This window comes from Ambystoma mexicanum, chromosome 12 (assembly GCF_040938575.1).
Source record: "Ambystoma mexicanum isolate Mex_15411 chromosome 12, UKY_AmexF1_1, whole genome shotgun sequence".
Taxonomy (NCBI): Eukaryota; Metazoa; Chordata; class Amphibia; order Caudata; family Ambystomatidae; genus Ambystoma; species Ambystoma mexicanum.
Window position 1 is genome coordinate 82,917,733 of NC_090936.1, and position 21,677 is coordinate 82,939,409.

The following is a 21,677-nucleotide window of genomic DNA, read 5'->3' on the forward strand; positions in this document are numbered from 1 at the left end:
TGGGAGAGGTGAGGACCTGTCTATCGCTGGGTTGCTTACACAGTTAAATTCTCCTCCCCAAACAAAAAGGCTGCTCCTATATTGTGCAAGTTTGACGTACATTAGGTTCAGGTGAGCTGGGATTTTGCTATTGGGGAGATATGAGTTCACAATGCACACCTCCGTTTGTTCAATAAAACCCTGTATTATCACAAACCTGCCCTCCGGGTCCAACTCTTTCTCGGTTAATTGAAAGGGGAGTTGAGGACTGATCCAAGTGAACACCCCTCTAGCATATTTGGAGTAGGCGGCCCCGACCCCTGGCCACTCCAGTGCTCTTGCAACTTGGCCATGGATTCCCACGTAAGGTGGGTTTCCTGCAACAAGTCTATATCAGCCTTCTTCCTGTGCAGGTAGGATTTAATTCTGCTCCTGCGGAGGTAAGTGCTTAACCCCTGCACATTCCATGTTATCACCTTAATGTGTACTGCCATAGCGTTTCAGGGAGGAGTGTCGAGGTCTCCTGCTCTCCGCCGTCGGCGTCACTAGTGGCGGTCAAGCAGCGAGGATGTCCCACGGGCCCCCCACCCGCTCCGACCAACTTGTCTCTCCCCCCCCGCCACCCCTGATTCGTAGCTTCGACACACAGAGACTTCGTAACTTCTTTAACCTTCACTCTGGCGAGTGAGAAAATTAAACATAATAACAAAGAACTGCCCCCAGCAGTTGCTTCCAACCAGCATCGCTCAGGGGCTCTCGCGCCATCTAGGCCCATCCAGGTCATTTGACGCGGCCGTTTTGCCGGCAACTGGCCTGCACGGGTTCCAGTAGGGTGGGTTGTAGCGAGCCGCATGTGTGATTCCATGGGCTCCTGTCCGTAATTGTAGCTAATAGTGATGCAGCCGTGGGTAGTCTTGGTAGTTTCGCCTCTTGTGCCCACTTAGTGTGGCGGTAGTTCCTGTGGAGCCTATTGGACTCTCATCTTACTTTAGTTCCTGTAGCATGCTCTTCATCTCCGGCCAGGTTGTTGTGCTCTAGCCACATGTTGGCTGCAGCTGGGGTCTCGAAGAATATTCCCTTTCCTTTGTAGAGCACCTTGAGACGTGATGGGTAGAGCAGAATGTATTTGAGGTTGAGTTTCCAGAGTGTCGCCTTAACTGGTACAAAAGAATTCCTTGCTCGCTGCACTGTAGGGGTATAGTCTGGGTACATGACTATCCTGGAATCGTTTTGCTTAATCTCCCCTCCTTCCCTTGAGAATGTGAGTATTGTCTCCCTGTCGCAGAAGTTTAAGATTTTTGCGATTATCGGGCGCGGGTATGATGCTGGTGTGGGTCGTTTTTGTAGAGATCTGTGGGCCCGCTCCACTGAGAATCCTTGAGAGAGCTTCCCGGCTCCGATTTCTTTCTGTAGCATGGTCTCCACGAATTCAGTCGGATTTGATCCTTCCATATCTTCCGGAATTCCCAGTATTCGAATGTTGTTGTGGCGGGCGCGTCCCTCGGCATCTTCGATCATGCCTCGAGTCGTGCCACCTTCATTTCCAGCTCTTAGAACCTAGCCTTCAGATCTGAGCTAGTCTCAATGTTGTCCTGCAGGCCTGCTTCCGTCGTGGCCACTCTTTCGGCCAAATTGTGGGCGTCTTGGCGCATTAACTGCATGTCAGACTTGACCTCATCTATTTTGATAATAATGAACGATCTGAGTGCTGCGATAGGGTGCAGTACTTGTGCGTCCTTAGGATTGACATCGGGGAGGACGGTTCCTTATATGTGGTGGCCTCGAGCTGTGGTTGCTTTTTGGGTTTGGCCACTGTAAAGGAGTCCATTATCGAAGGTTTAGGTTTGTTCTTGGAGGGGGACATTGTTGTTTGGGCCTCACCAGGTAGTGCAATGGCGTCGGCCTGACGCAGTGCAGCCGTGTTCTGCTGTTCAGTACAAAAGGAGTCCTTGTGATGTAATGGATAGAGAAATCCATGGCGAATGGCCAGTCGTGTAGGAGAATAGGATCCACTAATCGGGCAACTAGTGGGTGAGCTCTGTGCCCTCAATGCACAGATCTGGGTGTGAGCGGGGCAACTGGGCTCCTTCTGTGTTACAGGCAGTGATTGCGGTTGTTGGTGATCAGGGCCTTGTTGCGATGATTACGCTGCCTGATTGTTCCTTGCAGTTATTTAGGCGGCCAGGGCAGTCACCTTCCTCTCAGGAAGAATGCCTTGGTGTGCTGGGGCACACTAGGCGTAGTGGGTTCCCAGTGACAGCATTCGCCATTGTGGGTGCCCTCAGCTTGATGTGGTGTCCACTGGGGCCCTCCGTGTCGGTACAGCAGTAATTTGGTGAGCCGTTGGAAGCGCTACACTTGCGGCATCTGCCAAGTGAAGCGCCATGGTGGGGTGTGTAAGAAGGCTGGTGGGGTTGGGGGCACTAGGTCCCCATGAAGTGTGCCCTCCTGGATTGCCCAGGCGTATCTGGCTGCCCGGTATTCGTGCAGGGAGGGTCTGCAGAGTTGAGCACTTGGCTTCCCCGCCCAAGGATCGGCCCGTAGTACCCGTAGTACACGGGTTGATTATGTGCTGCGGTAGGGAGGTGGAGTTGAGGTGCCACGTACCTTGTTGGGGGTCCCGCAGCCTATCTGGACCCCTGCAGGATTCAGCTTGCGGCCGTCGGCACTAGTTCAGCATTCCTGAGTCCGTTCTCTTCACGGCAGGATCGCGGGAGCCAGCAGTGCCTCCACCTTCTCCTCGAAGCCACTGAACCGGGGCTCTGTAGGCAGCTCTGCGCCTTCCGCTGCCACGCACTCCCGGGTAAGGGGTCCCGAGCATGTCAGAGCTGAGAAACAGCCTAAGCCGCAGTTCCAGCGCGAACCAGCAGCCAGCTGTGGAACCCGGTTCAGGTCAATGTTCAGTTCTCAACCACTGGTCTCGTTGGAGTGATAATGCACTGCTGTGGGTTGCCTCGGGCCCATTTACCCAGACGCCCTGCACCAGTCTCCGGCTAACCGCGCCTGGTTATTTTTACTCATCCACAGCTCCTTTTATTCAGAATTTTTTTTGCCCTTTTTGGCTTTAACTTTCTCTCTAAGAAATCTAGGTAGAATCTCTAAAAGAGATTATCCCTTTCACATCATTTATCTTGTTTGTGTCTGCTTCCCCACAGGGTCCAGTTGTTGTGTGTTATTCCGCCCTGAGGAAGGCAACTCCAATTATGTCCTGGAATCATTTGCCAGACAGGTGGCTCCTTTGCCGAAACGTGTTTAAGATGTCTACTTAATTTGTTGTTTTTCTATTTTGTTTGACACACACACGTAGGCAGACCTGTCAACAAACCTTTGCCAATCCTGTAATAAATTTGTATATTGGCCTAATACAAGCCAAATCCAAGAGTGTTGGCTCAGTTTAGGTCATCACTCAGAATTGGCAGTTTCTGTTTATCTTTGAAAATAAGATTACTATTTCTATTCATGTGTTTTTGAAATACGACTACTATTTCTGTTTATGTGTTTTCAATGATCACCTGTTTAACCAACAGACAAATGTATCTATTTGTTCACTACATTATTTTTCTTTAGTTACCAATGCATTTTTATTTTTTTGCTTGTCTTATTGTGAAATAAATATGTTCACTATTCTTAATATGAGACTACCCTGATTGCTTTCTGAGTTTGTATTAGCCTAAATTCATTGGTTTAGCAATACCTCTTTGGTACACTTGTCAAATAACTTATTATTTAAGCAATTCTTCAATTGATTTCATAGCCGTATGGACCCCATTGGTTTAGTTTAGCAGTTTTCTAGAGCAGAGTTTTTTTTGCTATATCTGCCTTTTCCCACTGGACCTTTTCCGTCAAAACTATCCTTAGGGGAGTAGTCTGTTTTATTACTACACCCTGCGGTGGTTGTGGCTGCATTGTCCCCTATGACAGATCTGTGGTTTTCAGTCTTCTAGACAGTAAGAGGCTGCTGACCCAAGACACTTTGGGAGGTTGTACTGATTTATCTTGCGAAAAAGCACAACATCCTGGTATCTATGAGAGCCACACAAAGCAACTTCAACAGCCAAGAAAGTAGTGCCAGGCACTCCCCAAAGACTGAGAGCCCGATTCTCATGTGGGTGTTAAGTACTGAAAAGGTCGTGAAAATGAATGCGCCACTTTCTGAATATATGTGGCGGTTGCTAGGATGGGTGGGACACTGCTTTCATTGAACCCTGTCTCTCACCTGCATACTAGCACTACCTTTGTGCTGTATTTTAGCTTGACATTTTCAGTGTATAAGGTAGTGCTAGTATGCAGGTGAGAAACCGGGTTCAATGCGCTTGTAAATGTCACCAATATCCTTATGGAGACATACGCATTTGCAAACATTAACTGCTACTTTGCATGTTGAATATGAAGGGTTCTCAGCAGCACTTTCATAAAATAACGATTCTTGTTATTTAAGGATAGTGCTGCTGAGATTTTTCCCAACACAGGCTCAATGAAGGCAGTGCACTACGAGGACGCCCAGGCCCACTTGAGAGTAGTGGTGGAACCTGGGCGTCCAGATTTGGCACAGTGTTTCGTGCTCTTTAGCACGCTCACTGCGCCAACTTCAGAATCGGACCCAAGAGTTACTTTTGTGTTGCCCACCAGAAACGACTGAGGACCATTGTTCTGTAGAGAAACCAATTTGTTTATGCTCTGTTCCCACCAGGTGGTGTAAGGTAAAACTGATCACTTAGTTTTGTTTGTACACTAAAAACGCTTGAGCAATAAATATTGGCTTTGAGTCATCTGCTGATCCCTCTGCTCTTGACATCCCCCATCACCAAGCCCAGGGCTCAAGTCGAGGGTACACGCGGGGGACGGAGTCCCCCCACTTTATTCAGAGGGTGGACTCAGTCCCCCCCAGCTAAAATGAGAAACATTTAATGTACTCTTTGAATGTATGAATTAAAGCTGACCTCAAAGGATCAAACCACGTCGTTGGGATTGTAGGCCGGCCACTTCACCACTGCACTATGTAACCTAATGAAGAATAACAAACAACTAAAGGTGAACTGTTCCATTTCGGTACTGCAAGTCCTACGGAAAACATTTGTATTGGTTCTTGGAGTTTAAAACATGCACACCTTTTAACGTTTTCAAAAACACTATTAAAAGAAAATATCCTCTCTTGGTTTTGTGTGTGTGTTGATTTTATGAAAGGCAAATGCCATTCGTCCTGTGCAATTCAGGTGGTTATGCAAAGCCAATTTAATGAAATGTGCATATTTCACCCGTCGCATGTTTATTTGAGTTTTGTGGGTTGGATAGCTGAGCAATGAGGTTGTGTTGAATTTATTGAGAAGATATTCTGACAAGCTTCTCAGCAAGGATTCTATAGTGGATAATCTGGACGCTGCTTTACAGGGATAACGGTAACGCAATTGGCTTCCAAACAAGCTCCGCCCACTTTCCCAGAATCCCTTATCAAGATGCCCCCGCGTGCATCTGTGCGGGCGCATCAAGTCGTGAGCCAAGTCAGAGCTGTTTGCTGGGACAACTCTCTGCTCAACACTCCTCTGTGGACCTCTGTTCCAAGGATTACATTGGTATTTTACTGAATGGGCACTCTGTTACTCTAAATGTATTCTTGAATACTTAAATATATTGTATTTTGTCCCTAAAATGTTATTTTATTTATTTTTGCCAGAAGCCCCACCCACTTTCCCAGAATCCCTTATCAAGAGGCCCCCGCGCTTATCTGTGCGCGCGCATCAAGTCGTGAGCCAAGTCAGAGCTGTTTGCTGGGACAACTCTTTGCGCAACACTCCTCTGTGGACCTCTGTTCCAAGGATTACATTGGTATTTTGCTGAATGGACACTCTCTTACTCTAAATGTATTCTTGAATATCTATATATATTGTATTTTGTCCCTAAAACGTTATTTTTTTTATTTTTGGCAGAAGCTCCGCCCACTTTCCCAGAATCCCTTATCAGAAGGCTCCCGCGCGCATTAAGTCGTGAGCCAAGTCGTGAGCCAAGTCGTGAGCCAAGTCAGAGCTGTTTGCTGTTTGCTGGCTCGTCTGGCCGAAAATTGTACCAGGCTGCCCTGTTAGCTCCTCCCTTAATGTCTTCCCTCTTCCTTGCTCTTTTACCAACACCGCGCTCGAGCGGATTGGAGTTACTTGGCCTTTCAAGTCTCGCATTTTTCCCAACGTACAGCGGACTCAGACAACTGCCCGTGACAACAACCGGCGCCCACGCCTGGCTCCGCAGGTATTTAGTTTTCCCGGGTCAGTAGACTCTGTTCTACTCGCTGATGCAAATGGTTGCGCTCAAATCAGTGCCTAAATTAGTTACATCATAGTACATTTTCCTTCTGTTCTTTTGCTTCGTTTATACATAAAAAAAATTTAGATTTTTTTAGTATTTTCTGATGACCAGTACCTGGTTTTCCTCTCCCAACACGCCCATTTATTCTGGTTAACAAAAGACTCACGCTTAATTGGAATTGTCTCTGTGTGAACATTACAGGCAGCGGTCACGCGGAATCGGTCTGTTTAGTTCACCTAATTCCATTCTCTGCGCGAACACCTGTCAGTCACAGACCCGCTGATCCTGGATCCTCCCACTTTGTCTTGCCTCTGTATCTATCAGCCCTGACTTCTAAGTCTGTAGCTGCCAGTTTGTGAACAACCTTACAGGAACAAGAACAAAAACTGTCTCCTTGCGAGACATTCCCTAAACATGGCTGGCCCCTTGCGGAGTGGCAAAGTGAGATCCATGGTATTGGACAATAAAGCCGCAATGATAAACATCGATGAGGCCGCCTACACAGAAAACAATCAAGGCAGTTTTCTGGATAACAGCGCGGACTCAGACCAGGTTATGTCCATTCCTGTAACTTCCCATCAAGCCGATGATCAATTGTCAGGGGAGTAGGGAGTTGGAGAATTCGGGAACGTGAATATTCTGCCCAACGTATTTCCTCTTAAGGCTGTACTCGACCCTGAACTCTCCATTCAACAAAGTTTTCTAAGCATTAAAGAATACCTGCATGCATTTACTCGGTCCCCCCTGGAAACAGCTGACCCATTTCCCATTTTGATACTTCTGTAATGGGATCTGTGGTGAGCACTGAATTAGATAAACATATTTGTTTATCTCTTGGTCCTTCAACCCCCATTCAGCCAGGGAGAGTGGGGGGGAATTGACCAAGTCCATTTCCACAAACTCTTTTCAGATAAGTCATTAAACTCTGAAGTAAAGTCTTCCCAGTCTTGTCGACCAGTTCCACACGTGGAAAACCCCCCAGCCCTTTTTCCAAAGAGCTCTAGTTCTATACAATATGAAGCAGATAAACCTGACTTTAGGCAAAAAATTAGAACATGTTCAATCGCATGCCCCTCCTGTCACGATGCCCGCTCCCGGGGAGCCGGCTCAGGCCCTGTGTCCCCGAAAGCAGACATCAAGTCCCCGGGGAAGGTCCCTTTGGACAGCGTCCTGGCGCCTATGGCGCCAGGCTCATAGAAAACGTCAGTCCTGGCGCCATATGCGCCAGGCTCATTATGAAAGTGTTTGGGTGCACTTACCTGATGCAGACCATGCTGCAGAACCCCGGCCTCCTTGAGGCCTGAAAGGAACTACTTTACCTGTGGGACTCATTTACCACCCGGGCGTGGTCGGGGAAGGATACATACCTGATTGGAGGAAGGACACATTCTAGGAACTTCTTCCAAGGCTATTTAAACCACACCCGATCAGCCACACGTGCTTCGCGTTGATCTGCATCTAGCAGCTGGACGCTCACCGTGTCTGCTCCTGCATCTTGACTTCTGCCACACCTGCCAGCATCCTGAATCACCTGCAAAGGAAGGGAACAAGAGAACAGAAGAAGGAAAAGGCCTCACCTGCTAAATCTGCATCCCAGAGACATTTCGCCGACAATCCTGAAAAGGAAGACATTTATTTTTAAAAGCACATCGCATCGATCGCTGCAGCGCCGCATTCTACTCACCTTTACAGGGCGCTTCCATGTTCAGCAGTGACCATCCGGATTCGCAGTCGCGCCCCCGCGCCTAGGGAGAAAAAGACAAGAACAAAGGTGAGAGAAAGAAGGGAAAAGGGAAGCTAAAACTCCATGTCAAGACTTACCTGTTTGGTCATTCCCTTTTCATTTCGGGTCCGCGCCGCATCCAGGCATTTTCGGACCCCGGCCCCTAAGGGGAAAAAGACATCAGCGTTAATGAGTGAATGAGAAGACATTACCAAAACACTCATTAAAGACTTACCTGATTTCCTCAAGGATTTCACCGCTCACCTCGGGTCAGTGCCTGTTCCCCGGCATTCCGTACCCCGGCCCCTATGGGGAAAAAGACACTAGCATTAGAACATTAATGCATGGACACAAGGGGAACCACTTATAGAAAAACTTACCTGGAAGCCAAGCAAGTTTGGTTCCCACCCATCCGAAAATCCAGTGACGTAACTGGATACCAACGCGCCCCTGCATCAGAAGCAGGATGGAGAGCTCGTCCTTCCAGACCCTAAGAAGGATACTTCTGCGAGTCAGACAAGCCAGATCTGGGGCCCGGTCCAGTCTGTCTTCCGAACCCTGCGCATCGCCTTAGACGAGGTCACAGCAGCGCGAACCAGGACAGCGCCCCCGTGGGAGTCAGGTGAGCGTTACACCTCCCCTCTGTCTAGAAACTTTAACTTTCCCCCCATGACAGCCCCCCCTTTGGACTCATCAATTCTTCTAGAACATCAGGAAGCAGCAGCTTCCTTCCCAGTCTTAACACAGATTCTAAACCTTCTGGATAAAGGGCATGAGCGCACCCACCAGGACATAATGATTCTTAATAATAGGTTAATAGATGTGCTTACCATTGTAAATCAAATTGAAGCCCATAACTTTTCTAAGGACTTACTGAATATTAATAAAGCTGATCTTTCTTCTGATCATCGCCAAACATTCAAACCATCAAAAGGGTCTCAAACCACCAAAAGTTTCTCACACGAAACCTCTACCCAAACAGAGCCCACTTTGGACTTAACTAATAAATCGCGACAATCAGAGGTCATACACTTGACCTAGCCATACCTCTGAAGATCTTGCCTTAATGGAAAAATTGGGCAATCAAAATTTTGCTCAATCAGCAATATTGGAAGCGATTACACTCAATTAGAGGCTTTTGACAGTAAATCATCTTCCATTGAACTGTCAGGGCTGTTGACCGCTGGCGGTTGTGGACGAGGTGGAGGTTGGGCCGACATTAGAACGTGCCGGCACATATTCGCTACGTACAGGCAGCGGTCTAGTGTTTTTTCCAAGATGGCCGCCGCCGGATAGTATTTACTAGATGGCGTTATGGCGGCTCGGAGCGTTGCAACAAATTGTTTCCTCCCCGTTTCATGCGCTCCATAGTGTTTTTCTCTGGGCGTTTGTTTCGCCTGTTGTTGTTGTAGTTTTTCTTGGCTCTTGTCCTCCCCTTTTGCTAGTTCATTCTTTTCCATTTTTTCCCGCTAGCCCTTTCCTTTGATTTTTTTGGGTATTGTTTTTCTGCCCTCATTTTACGCCTCCCTGCTCCTCTTACCATTCTGTTCTTTCACTTTAGCCCTCTTAGGGTTTTTTTTCTCGTTTGTCCTGCCTGGGTTTACCCTTTGCTTACTCTCTGCTGCTCACAGAGTATCCTGTAGTCTTTCTACGCTATACCATCGGGTCCTGACCAGCCTGCATCCTATTCTTCGAGTCATCGTTCTGCCGCAGAGTCTTCAGCGACTAACTCCATTCCAACCAGGGTTTTTTTCTGCCAAAAGCTTTTTCCCCTGCTGGCTGTCACAGAGGGAGGTCACAGTGAGTCCCAGACTCTGGGTCACAGTGGCTTCTTTCCGAGGCAGACCTTATCTGCATGAAAAGAAAAAGCCTCTCTCCCAAAAACTTCGAAGAAGGAAGTCGGATTTACCCTTGTCACCAGGTGAAGAGGAGGAGTTAGAAGAAAAGTCGGGGGAATTGCTGCATTCTAGCACTGAAGGTCAGCTACCTAGCATTGATATGACCACCCACCAAAGACCGGATCAGGAAGTCGAGAAAAGCCTGATAGCCCTTCCATACTGATGGACATCATTGAAGAAGATGCTTGTGAAGTGGCCAGAATTGATGAATTAAACTCAAAAACACAGGACTCAAACGGAGACAGTAATCCCAAATACGAAAAGAAGAAAGACTTTATATGAAGGCATTAAAATGAAAACCCAAAAAATACTGCACATCTGAGAAATAAATTATGCGTGGATCCAAGAATAAGAAAAAAGTGCAACCTGTGAACCCCTCAGAAGATACAAATTCCCGTGAAGAGGGCACCTTGGATCTATCCCAACTAAACAATGCAAGTAAAAAAGCTTTGGGGTTGGCCAACGATATAAATAAGTCTATATCCCCCAAAGCTACAACTTAGAACAAAATAAAGGAAGAGGCTGAAAGCTCTGCCCTGTGACCGAGGGAGGGTGGACAGTTGTCCTCTGACACCCTTTCTTCAGTTTAAAGTCAAATACTTATTCCAAAAATTCAAAGGGTAAACACAAATCTTCTCAGGTTGAACAGTTGTCCGACATCTCTCAAAAAAACTTCCTTAACTTTTTCTTGAAAAAAGTAAAAAGCAATCCCCTTGAAAAAGAACAATCTCATGTTCAAACATCTCTGAGAAAGGGACCTTCTGAAGACAGGCAGGTCACACATCCCCTCATGGACCATTCTCTAGATAGTCCCCTGCCTCCTAATCTTGTTTCTCTTCCTGCAAAAATGTTGAAATTAGACAGGTTAAAAAGTTCTTGTTATTATCTGGAGGACAGCAGTTGCCACCAGATAACTTCTTCTAATTTCTCTAACACTTCACACTCTAACCAATACTTTAGTCCTTCCTTGGACACATGCAAAGAGCTAATCCCATCCTTAAATGCAAATGAAGAAAGAGAAAACTACAAGAAAATCCTATGCATTACATTTTGTGCACAAAAAGAACATCCAGAGGTTGGACAGCCTGGTGAGTTGCCAATTGAACGTGTAATGAATGGATCAGGAGTCTCAAGAGCCCTGATGGATCCGCCAGTAAAAAAACAGAAATAATGATAAATACTACTTTGCAATCTGTATCCAATGAACAAGATATAGCAAGAACCACTAAGGAAGCATCATCCTATATGGAAAACCCATTTGGACTTGAGCTGATAGACATATTCGATGAAAAGCCCCTAGTCCACTTGGGACCTTGCAAAAACTTGTTTGAAAAAGACACTGAAATCATGATAAAAACAATACTTCATTTGATACTCCAATAAAAAGAGACAGCCAGTAACCCTAAAGATGGGTCAATGCACTTGAAGAGTGCACTTAATCACAGGCCGTCAGTGAACCCAGAAATAAAGACTTCAAGCAATTTAATGAGCAATCTTCAACCAACTGATAACCTACTGGGGTCAGAAGGTAGAGTTTAAAGACACCTTAGCAAATCGGCCTCTTTCCACAGTCCATAGGCACGAGACAGAAGGCGAGTTCCATCACACCGCTCTAATAGTCAACAACCAATCCAAAGTTAACATGAATCAGACACAATGGAGAAAACCCATTCATCTGGAGTATCCAAGTGTCATTTTATACTACTTATTCAATTATGATGGCCCACCTTCCTTAACACGAGGTAGAATACTTTCATTGTGTAACGAAATAGAATTATTGAGAATGATCTCTTCGGCCGATATCAGACTGGTGGATTGCATACACCCGGAGCGACTTGACTGTGTGCGGTTGGCTCTATATACAAGAACCATGTATGAAACTTTCTTGGCAGCTACGGATGAATTTAACAGGATGGGATATGACCTGATATCTTTTCGCATAGACTCTAGATCTATAGATCAAAATGAAAAGTCCAGCAACATGATGGATAGAGCTAGTGATAAAACCAACCAGCACAACCTTAGTGAACCAAGTACCGAGGAAACAAGTTGGAGAAGGTTAGCTCTATCTCTAAGAGACTCCATTGCCCTACTAAGGGACATGAAGGCTCCCCATTTTTAAAGTAAAGAACCTCTCAGTGCTTTCATGGAATTCCAGGGGGCACTTGAATCTTTTAAATTCACTTGAAATTTGCAGAAGGCTTACTCAACATTCCATAATCTGTTTACAGGAAACCTGGATAACAGGACTGTTAGGGAGAATTCTGTTTAGGCTGAATTTCATAACCTAGTGAGTCCCCCAGCAGCTTTGCTGGACTTTTTGGGTTTATTTTTTTCTTCTGCCAAGAGTGAGACTCTTTTACCCTCACTCTTGGATAATGATTTGAGTGTGTTTCTTTGAATCTAGATGTGTTTAATGGGCTATGGAGCCTTTCACTCCATAGGGTTTCATGTGTTTTTGTGATGTGTGTTACACAGCAGTAACAGAGGGGTGTCATAGTGACCCCCAGTATAGACTCCATACCCTGGGACTGACTACTGTCTCCCAGGGCATGTAAAGCCACCATTGACTTTACTAGTCTTACATTCTGAACAGAACCAGTACAAACTATCATATTGTGGACGTACTGGCTGGGGCAATTCGATTGCCCCAGGCTCTGTTAGTTGAGGGGGCACGTCTCCGTCCCCCCTGATCAAGTTTTGGCTGGTGGCAGTGGATACTACTTTTTATATTCAACCGCAAATATTTTCCTATGGGATTTCCCATTGTTTTAGGCTACTATCTTTATTTAATTATTTACGGTAGCCTCGAACATACCGCCAGTTTATTTAATTAATATTAATTCTCCGGTTGGTATTTTTTGCCAAAACTTGATTCTAAAATGGCGTTTGTGTTCTCTTCTGTGACTCCAACCCAAGTCGAGCCCTTTGTTCCACTTTTTGGCGGGCTTCTCCACAGAAGCCCTCCAAAGTGGTGCCACTATGTCTGGGGTACTTAGGAGGGGAATTTAGGCACCCTGGCCTAGGCAACTCAAGTCGCACTCCGTCCTGATTGGCCCAAGTGGTGAGCCGGCCGGCTCACCACATAGCATGTTTGAGTGACAGCTAGGCTGAGTGAATGGGGGTTTGCTGCATAAAAGCAGGGCTTTGGGGACTGGAACTTCAGAAGTCGCCACAGGACCTAAGAATCCGACGAGGGAGAAGCTGAGCCGACCTGCCACGACACCACGACCGGTGGAGCCCTGCTGGCTTCCCTTGCAACCGACTGTACGGGATAGATTTAGTCCCCGGCTTTCGAACCTGGGTTAGCCTGGGGCACCCTGGCTAAACTTTTCTAAACCTCTCTAACCCTTTTCTGAACCCTCTGCAAGACTTTCTAAGCCTAGTGGAACTGTGTGATCTTGGGCACATTTGTGCTCTGCTCTCTCTAAGAGTGGGCCCAGCCTTTGGACTTTGGCTCACCAGTGACTTTTTTGCTCTCTGCCTTGCTAGCCGTGTTCTGGAATCCTAGGGTGGTGTACCTCTTAATATTCTGTCTTTTTCCCTCCCTTTTTCACAAACTTATTAGAGTGCAATCTAGTTAAGCGCTCACCTCTGTATGAAAATAAGTGGTGTCTTACTGTGATTTCCTAATAGGGAAAAAGGGGTGTATATATCATAATAGTAACTGTGTTTAGAATATTTTTCAATAAGAGTGCTGGAGTGTTTCAACTGTGTGTTTTTAAATAAATAATTATATACCTTGATACCAAAGCTCTGGTCTGTGTTTGTTTGTATTAATGTGTCTAAGTGCCTATTGAGTATACTTTGCATACTGCCTAACTCTTCTTGAGGGAAGTCTGACTGCTCAGCCACAGCTACCAGGTAAATCTGGGTGGTACAGACTGCTACCAAGTGGGTTTACTGCCAACACCTGTAGTCTTAAATCTTTTGCAGTGGTCCCTAAGGGAACTGCACAGGTTTCTGCCTAACAAGGACCTTTCATATTAGATGGCTATCAGTGCCACCAGGATATTGCCTCAAAGGGCCCAATGGGCCGTCAATATGGGGGTTTACTCACTGCTACACAGATCAAAGGCAACTTAAAATTCTGCAAAAGCAAACTAATAGCGACAGGTTTCTTATCAGTACTCTTGGACATTGTGACTCTCAAAGACACAGGCTCCTTACTAATTATCAACATTTATTGGCCTGCTAAAGGCAATCTAGAAGATGCTTTACTACTTCCTCAGGAACACATTTCAGATGAAATGTCCAATCGAGTTGGTCTACAATTAATTATCGTTGGTGACCTAAACGCGGACCTCACTCCCTTCATTCACACAAATAAGGAATCAGATTCTTTCCATCATTTGTACTTTATTGATGCAGGCAGTGACACCAGAAAAATAAAACAAGGCAAGCAATGGTTCAAATTCTTCATGGACTGGGGACTTTCCTCACCCTGTTTGATTGCACATATTCATCTCTCAATACTTAGTGGACTCAACTACAAATTATGCGACGCTTCAAACAAAGGTTAGTGATCACTGTATGCTTGCGTTATCAGTACTGTTAAGGAGTCAGCTCCCGGGAAGAGCAAATAATTTTTACCAATTTTGAAATTACTCTGTCAAGCACAAGAGTGAAATGGCACGAGAGCAACATCAAGTTAGCCAACAGGCTCTTTCAAAAAATCTTAGATGAAACCACAATTGAACAAAAACGGACATTCTTAGACCACAAAAACTTTCAGACCTTTCTAGGTTCTACTTTAAAATCCATTCTAACTAAAAACTCAAAATAAATTTCAGCAACGATTGGCAAACACCATCACACTTACGATGAGGCTGTCAGACAAAAAAAATCCAGTCTTCAGAAAGATATTAGACAACTTAAGAGATCATTCCCTGACCTAAATCTCTGCAAAGTCAAAATCAAAAAATTGTACAGAAATTTAAAAATTGGGTAAGAGGACAGAAATACTCTCTTTATCAAGCTGACAATGAAGGGATGAACTCTGCCCTAAAAGACAGTTCCTCCTGACAATTTTGGCTAACCATCAATGACTTGGAAATGTCACAATCTTTTGTGCAATCTACTTCCATTTCTGAACAAGACTGGAAGGGCCACTTTGGTCTAATTTATAATAAACCTGACTCAAGTAATAATTGGTCTAAGACATTATCAGCTCCATGGCAACTACGTTTCGGCGTCAGACATTGAGTCCCGCATAAAGTCATCAAGCTCCTCTAGAGCCGCAGGAATAAATGGTTTCTCAAATGCGGTCTTTAAATCTAACGTGACGAACTTGGCAAAGGCCCTTTATTTCTTATTCAATGATATTTCTGCCACAAGAATCATTTCAATCACTTGGCATTTATCGTATATTATTCCGATTTTCAAAAAAGGAGACAGGACCCTCCCCAAAAATTATCGTCCAATCGCCATACTTGATGCGGACTCAAAGATTTTCGCGGGCTTGGTACTAACTGAAATCAATCAATGGATGAAAATCAACTCCATCCTAAGTCCTTTTCAATATGGCTTTAGAAAAGAAATTGGGACAGGAGTGGGTGGCCTTATCTTAACAACTCTCCAACATCGAACCCAGAAAAAAGATGCCACCCCCGTATATCTAGCGGCCATGGATTTAAGTATGGCGTTTGACAGCGTTGATGGAAATATTCTCTGGGGCAAATTGAAATCTTGCAATATCCCAGAAAACCTGTTATCGATCTTAATCCATCTTCATCTCCACTCCAGAGTTCAAATAAGATTAAACTTGGATGGACTTCTTTCGAGTCCAATAGAAATCCAGAATGGCCTAAGGCAGGGTTGCCTTTTTGTCTCAACTTTATTTAATCTTTATGTATCCGATGTGGGGAACACTCTGGATCACAGTGCCTTCATTCCACCAAAAATAGGCCACATAAAAGTGCCATGGATAGCCTATGCTGACGATTTCCTTTTATTAGATCAGTCCCCTAAAGGCCTACAGCACCTGATCACATCATTCCACACTTATATATGCGCCAGCAACCTTACCATCAATGGAAGTAAAACTATCATCATGACCTTGTCGAATAAAAAAGGAATACAACTTGGAAAAAAATATTCTTGGTTCCTAAACAACGAAAAATTTTCCATGCAGTCAGCAATGATATATCTAGGCTTTCCAATTTTTGATAAACTCTGCCAATACGTGTATCGAGAACATCTCATGAAGAAAGCAGGGCCACTCCTAGCACAACTAAAAAAAGTAGACAACAAATTTGGTACATTTTCAATCTATCCCTTGTTGCGCTACTTTAAATGAAAAGTGACCCCAAAAATGGTCTATGGAACTGACATTTTCTCTTTGGAAGCTACAAAAGAACTATTCAAAGCTGAGTCGAAAATATTCAAAGGAATCATGTACTGGCTACCTAAATCAGTTCCTGTAGAAGTCATACTTTACGAGCTAGGCTTACTGACTTGATCTTTTTGAGTGTCATGGCGTAAATGATCCTTATATAGAAGACTAATCACCAATTCAGGTGATAATCTTTACACAATTGTAGGCGACAGCCTAAAGAGTGGCCAACCAGGCTTAGACCACTTATTAAGTCTGAAAGCAACGTGTGAGAAACTCTTTAAGAAATTAGGAGTGGAAAGAGACCCTTTCCGACACATGTAAAGAAATTGCTAGAAAATTCTAATTGGGCTACCACCTCCACAAAGGTGACTGGCTTTAAACTCTATGGTCATTTAGTTACTCACCAGAAAGCACACGACCATGTGGAACCATACCTAAGGAAGTATCCGTCTTGCGCTATGCACAATGACACAATGCGTTTCCGCTTTAATGTGTGTCCCACTGGTGAGATTTTAGAAATCCGTTCTGATAGAAATGACACGAGAATAACAGACTTTGCTTGTAGATTCTGCCACCATTTAACAACCAAAGAAACATTGCATCACCTACTTATAGATTGTGAGTCACTAATGACAGAAAGAATCAAATATTTTTCAAAGTTTGTTGACTCGACTGAGGTGGTTCTGTCTGATATACTATGGTGGGAGATGCTCCAAGGAGCTGGGATTTCACTTAAGATAGCTGTCTGCCGATTTAAAAAAAAATGTCTAACATCTTATAATTCTTCATTGGATTTGAATGTATACATTTTCCCAAATTATGTACCTCGGCGGAGATCGTTTGCTTAGCACTGTTTTGTTAACAACTAATTGAGTATGCCTATTTTTCCTTAAATGACGTGATCCGACAGTGGTTTGGAAGAAAGGTGGCATGACTCAATGTGTATTGTAATGATGAGTGTATTTTTGATGTCACTTTATTTTACAAATGTGATGTTTTATTTATCTTAAACTTTTGTAAAGGTTTGTTCACAAGCCAAAACAATAAAAACAAAATAAAATAAAAATATTTCACCCTGATTTGGTAATTTCTGGCGATGTCACATCTCATTTGGTTGTTGATGAGTCCCCCCACTTTAATTTTTAGGACTTGACCCCTGACCAAACCTTTTGATTGCAATTCATGGGTTAGGAAGAATCCTGGAATAAGTTGCGCCCTATACAATTGCTTTTTGGAGCCAACAACCCATTGCTTTCCACCTTGGAGTTCTGAGTTTTTAGGCAAGTCAAGCTGTACTCATCTTTCAGGGGGAGATCTCTTTCGTTGCCAACATCTGTGTTGGAGTCTGTCCGTCTCCTGCAATGAGCCAGACACCTGAAATCTCTTTCATTGTAGTATGTGTTTGTGATTAACAGTGGCACGTGTGTAGTGATGCAACAATTCTGAATGTCTTAAAATGTTTTATTTACACCATAGACTGCTTTAACGCACATAAATAACCAAAATATGTAATTTCCACTGATATCTTTTTTGAAGCATTTGCAATCAAAACATTCATACAACATTTTTTTTAAAGAAACCTGGTTCTTAAATGATTCTCTGGTCTGTTGAATGTGTAATTACTTATTGTGTGCTACTGTTCTTGATGCTTTGAGTAGTAATATAGTTCTGGTTTTGTTGTAGAACACGGATGAAAAGAGAACTTCAATTTACCATCAGAATATTGTACAAAATATAAAGAGGTGGGTAAAATAGGTAATTGTGCACCAAAGTTGTTGGTAATTATGATTGTTCTAAGAACTGAGTGGCTATGCATTTTGGCGGGACTGCATCATATTTTTAAAAGCATTTTACACCAGGCAGTTATTCAATATTCCATAACGCAGCAACAATTATACTTTCCAAAAATTGTTAGCAAAATATATGAAAATATAAAAATACAGAAAAAATAACCTCCCAAAACAATGGCGTAAAACATTCATCTGTCATTAAGGAAAGAACATCAGAATTCAAATGGTCCAAAGTCTGAAGTATTTTCTTGCGATTGGAGGCTCGATCCTAGTGCTCTTGCATCTTCGTCTCACATTATAAAGGCTCCTGCAGAGTGAATTACAGAAGACAGTACTTGATATCTTGCATTTGATGCCTACCTATAGGAGGGTCTCTAGGTGTGTGGCCAGCCATGTGGTGCTCGCACGTTTGAGTTGCTTGATCCTATCACGAAAGCCTCTCTCATGTTCCTCCATTTGGAGCTGCCACTCATTTATGCCTGACTGTTTTTCTAGTTCTTAGCTCTGACCCATTGGCTATCTGTATAACCTCCTCAGCATTTTGCCCCAAGTGTGTTCCTCCTCCCACTTCTCTGAGATGAATTGGTCGACTGGCTCTCTGTTTGACTCTCACTTGCCCTATACTTAAAAGAAACTTTCCAACATCTCCTTGTCTGTCTCTAACTCGTCTTCCATGCCATATCATATCTTCCCCATCTCCAAGTAGAACCCCTCTTCCTTGACGGGTCTTTTCTTTTCGCTCTTTGGGTGTACTGATTCTTTCTCTCACTCTTTCTACTCCTCCTCCAACTCCTTCTTGTGGTTCCTCTACTCCAAAATCATCTGTGCAATCCTCTGCACTTTCTCCAACTTTCTCTGTTTTCCTCTCATCCTTGTTCTGTTCTCCTCCAACCTCATCTGTATTCTCCCCCATTGCACGTACACAGGAATCCTTTCTGCATGTCTACCGCATACACGTCCAACACCACCACCTCTTCCTGCATCTTCAGCCCTCACCACCCCTCTATCTCCTCCTGCACCTCCAACTCTTCTGGACCTTAAGCTCTCTCTGCACCTTAAGCTCTCTCTGTACCTCCACCTCTCCATGCCTTGCTGTTAAACAATGTCAAATAACCATCCCTCTGTAGATCAGTGCAGGCTTTTATAGGGCCTCATTCTAATGGATTGAGTCCTCTGTGATACATTTGGAGTATTCGTCCCTTCTCCCGAAAGGGGAGCCACCACCTTTGAGGTTAGGGAGGTAAGCCCGCTCCGCAAGACCCTCCCTAGGAGGCTTGGGCAAGTGGGTCCGCACTGGGAGTGACTTCGCCCTAAGGGGACAAGGACTCCAGTTCCCATGGGAAACTCCCTAGGCCAACCCCCATATCTGCATATATGGGACTGCCTTCCTTGCGGAACACTGTGCCATCCTTCTATGTTGCTTCAGGCAACGGTGGATCAAACAAAGGTAAAGAGAATATCTCTTTAAGAAAAAACTTGTATTTAACTGAGAGAAGTGGACCCTAAGGCAGGAGAGAATATGGTGCACAGGGGAAGCCCCCTGGCATAAGCAACATTGGAGAGGCTGAACTGGAGGAAGTTGCGGAGCCTGCAGCATTTCGAAAGCGGCAGAAAGCCAGTAAAATGCGCTGCAGATCCGGCAACAAAGACAGCTGGGAAATGTTGTAGAGGCAGAGAGAGAGAACCTGTCCAACCTGGTGGTGTGACCACAGTCCTACCGTGGTGGGCCAGGCACCCGGTGAACAACGCAGAGACCAGTATCGCAGGGAGTGCTGACAGCTCCCAGCTGCCAATGTCCGTGGAACGCAACCTCTCGCTGAGATGCTGATAACAAGACGTGAGCCGAGACAGAGAAGTTAGAAAGGCTAACCGATTAGCCCAGCGAGTGCCAAGCCAGAAAAGAGGAAAAGAGCCAGAGGCCTCTGGGGCAACCATATATAAGAAGTGGAACGTATGAAAGCCAGAAAGGTGACATTTCCCCAATAAACCAGCATAACTGGAGATACGCAGCAATCATAAAGAAAGTAACGAAAAGCACTGGTTGGGAAACAGGAGGAAAGGTGGAAAAGAGAACCATAGGAAGGGGGAGAAGACCACCAGAATTTGAAGTTAAAGAGTGGGACGAACACTTCCTGATACAGTGTCCCATATGTTGCGAATTAAGACTGTCAGGTGAACATAATAAGGAGGGACATAAGCCAATAGGAAGAACCCAGGAGAAGGGAACTCCTAATTCAATTAAAAGTATACAAAATCTAAGAAAGGTGAACTCTCAAGAAACTGAAAAGCATTCATTTAAAGAAAAGAGTGTGAGAGAATATATCCAGGAGAGACATTCTAAACAAGCCAGAGAAAAGAATATAAAACCCATGAACAGTTGGGAGGAGCTACAAACGCTCCTGAAGGAAACGCCAACAGGTTCTCGGAGAAGAATCCTAAAAGGAACATACTTTTAAATCAGAGACATTGGTATCTTGAGCATAAAAGGAAACACGATTAAAACCTTGAGAAGCCACAAGAAAGAAGGAAGGCATAAAGGGAACGGACTAGGAGATGAGATACATTCTTTTGGCCTACTTATTCGCTTTAGTGGCAGGTTCAGATAGAGTTAGGTTTGGACTGGGGACATGTATTTTGGACTTCCTGACAACAAACAAGCACCTCGAGTTTATTTAGTTAGGCAGGGAAAACCCCATAGCAATAGGGATGTATAGGCCTTTTCTTTATCATTTCATTAAAAGAGAGTTAACATGTCCAAAATGTGTCCGACTCCTTCTTCCGACCCGCCAAACCTCCCACTGATTCCTCATCTAACATTTGTTGTCCTGCTTTGCAGAACTCGGACACTTTTTCTAAGAGCAGGGGTCACTGCGTGGCCTGGCCTTGAGGATCTTTGAGTCATTAGCTTTGGGAACGGACATGACGTTGGTACAAATGGAGCCCAGTTCCTTTTTTTCCGCATGCCCAGCACGCTAATCGGGAACACTTTGACGCCTCAGAGAATTTTGTCTGAAGAACTTTAAAACTTTTTTTTTAAACCCTTTAAAATTCTTGTTTTAATCGACCATGCTGACTCCGAAGCCTTCGGGTGTCGTGATTGCGGCACAAAAATTTCATTGACTGATCCACACAGAATGTGTCTGTGGTGCCATGGTGCTAACCATGTTGTGGCTTATGTCAAGAGAGCCTCCAAATTGACCCTAGGTTGTTCGACGTCAAAGTTGCCTAATTCGACACCGTTGAATCGAAAATCCAATGAGGGCAAAAGCTCTGAGGTCAGAGTGGAAAAAGAAACGGGCAAAAAAGCATTGTTAGAGGTCTCATTCAAGAAGCAACTCCCGACATTCGTCTTCGTCATTCAAGAAGAAGAAGAGAAGGTGGCAGCACTTGTCCACAGACTGGTCAAAGAATACGCAGGTATGTTTTCATTCAAACTGCTTCAGCGGAAAAGTGGAAAGTGTTTTGTGTAAAGATTATGCAGGTCTTTGAGAAAACAAGTATGCCTTTTTCCTCCTTCTCCGGGAAGAAGACAGTCAACACCACTGTGCCTGAAAAAGCCAGCAGTGTCTCGGATCACTAACCTCCTCGTGCACCTAAGAACCTGGGAACGGTGAAAGCCTTGACTAAAATTTGAGAGCTGTCAACACCACAGATGT

At 44.6% G+C, this 21,677-nt stretch overlaps 1 protein-coding gene across 2 annotated transcripts in view; it reads left to right on the forward strand.

Annotated features, from left to right (window-relative positions):
• Nucleotides 1–21,677, forward strand: part of GSAP (gamma-secretase activating protein) — a 2,819,616-nt gene that overhangs the window by 1,756,063 nt on the left and 1,041,876 nt on the right. For both annotated transcript variants that reach the window (XM_069628052.1, XM_069628053.1), the window contains exon 21: nucleotides 17,915–17,973. In XM_069628052.1, the coding sequence (XP_069484153.1) occupies nucleotides 17,915–17,973 (59 nt within the window). The remainder of the gene's footprint in view (nucleotides 1–17,914; nucleotides 17,974–21,677) is intronic.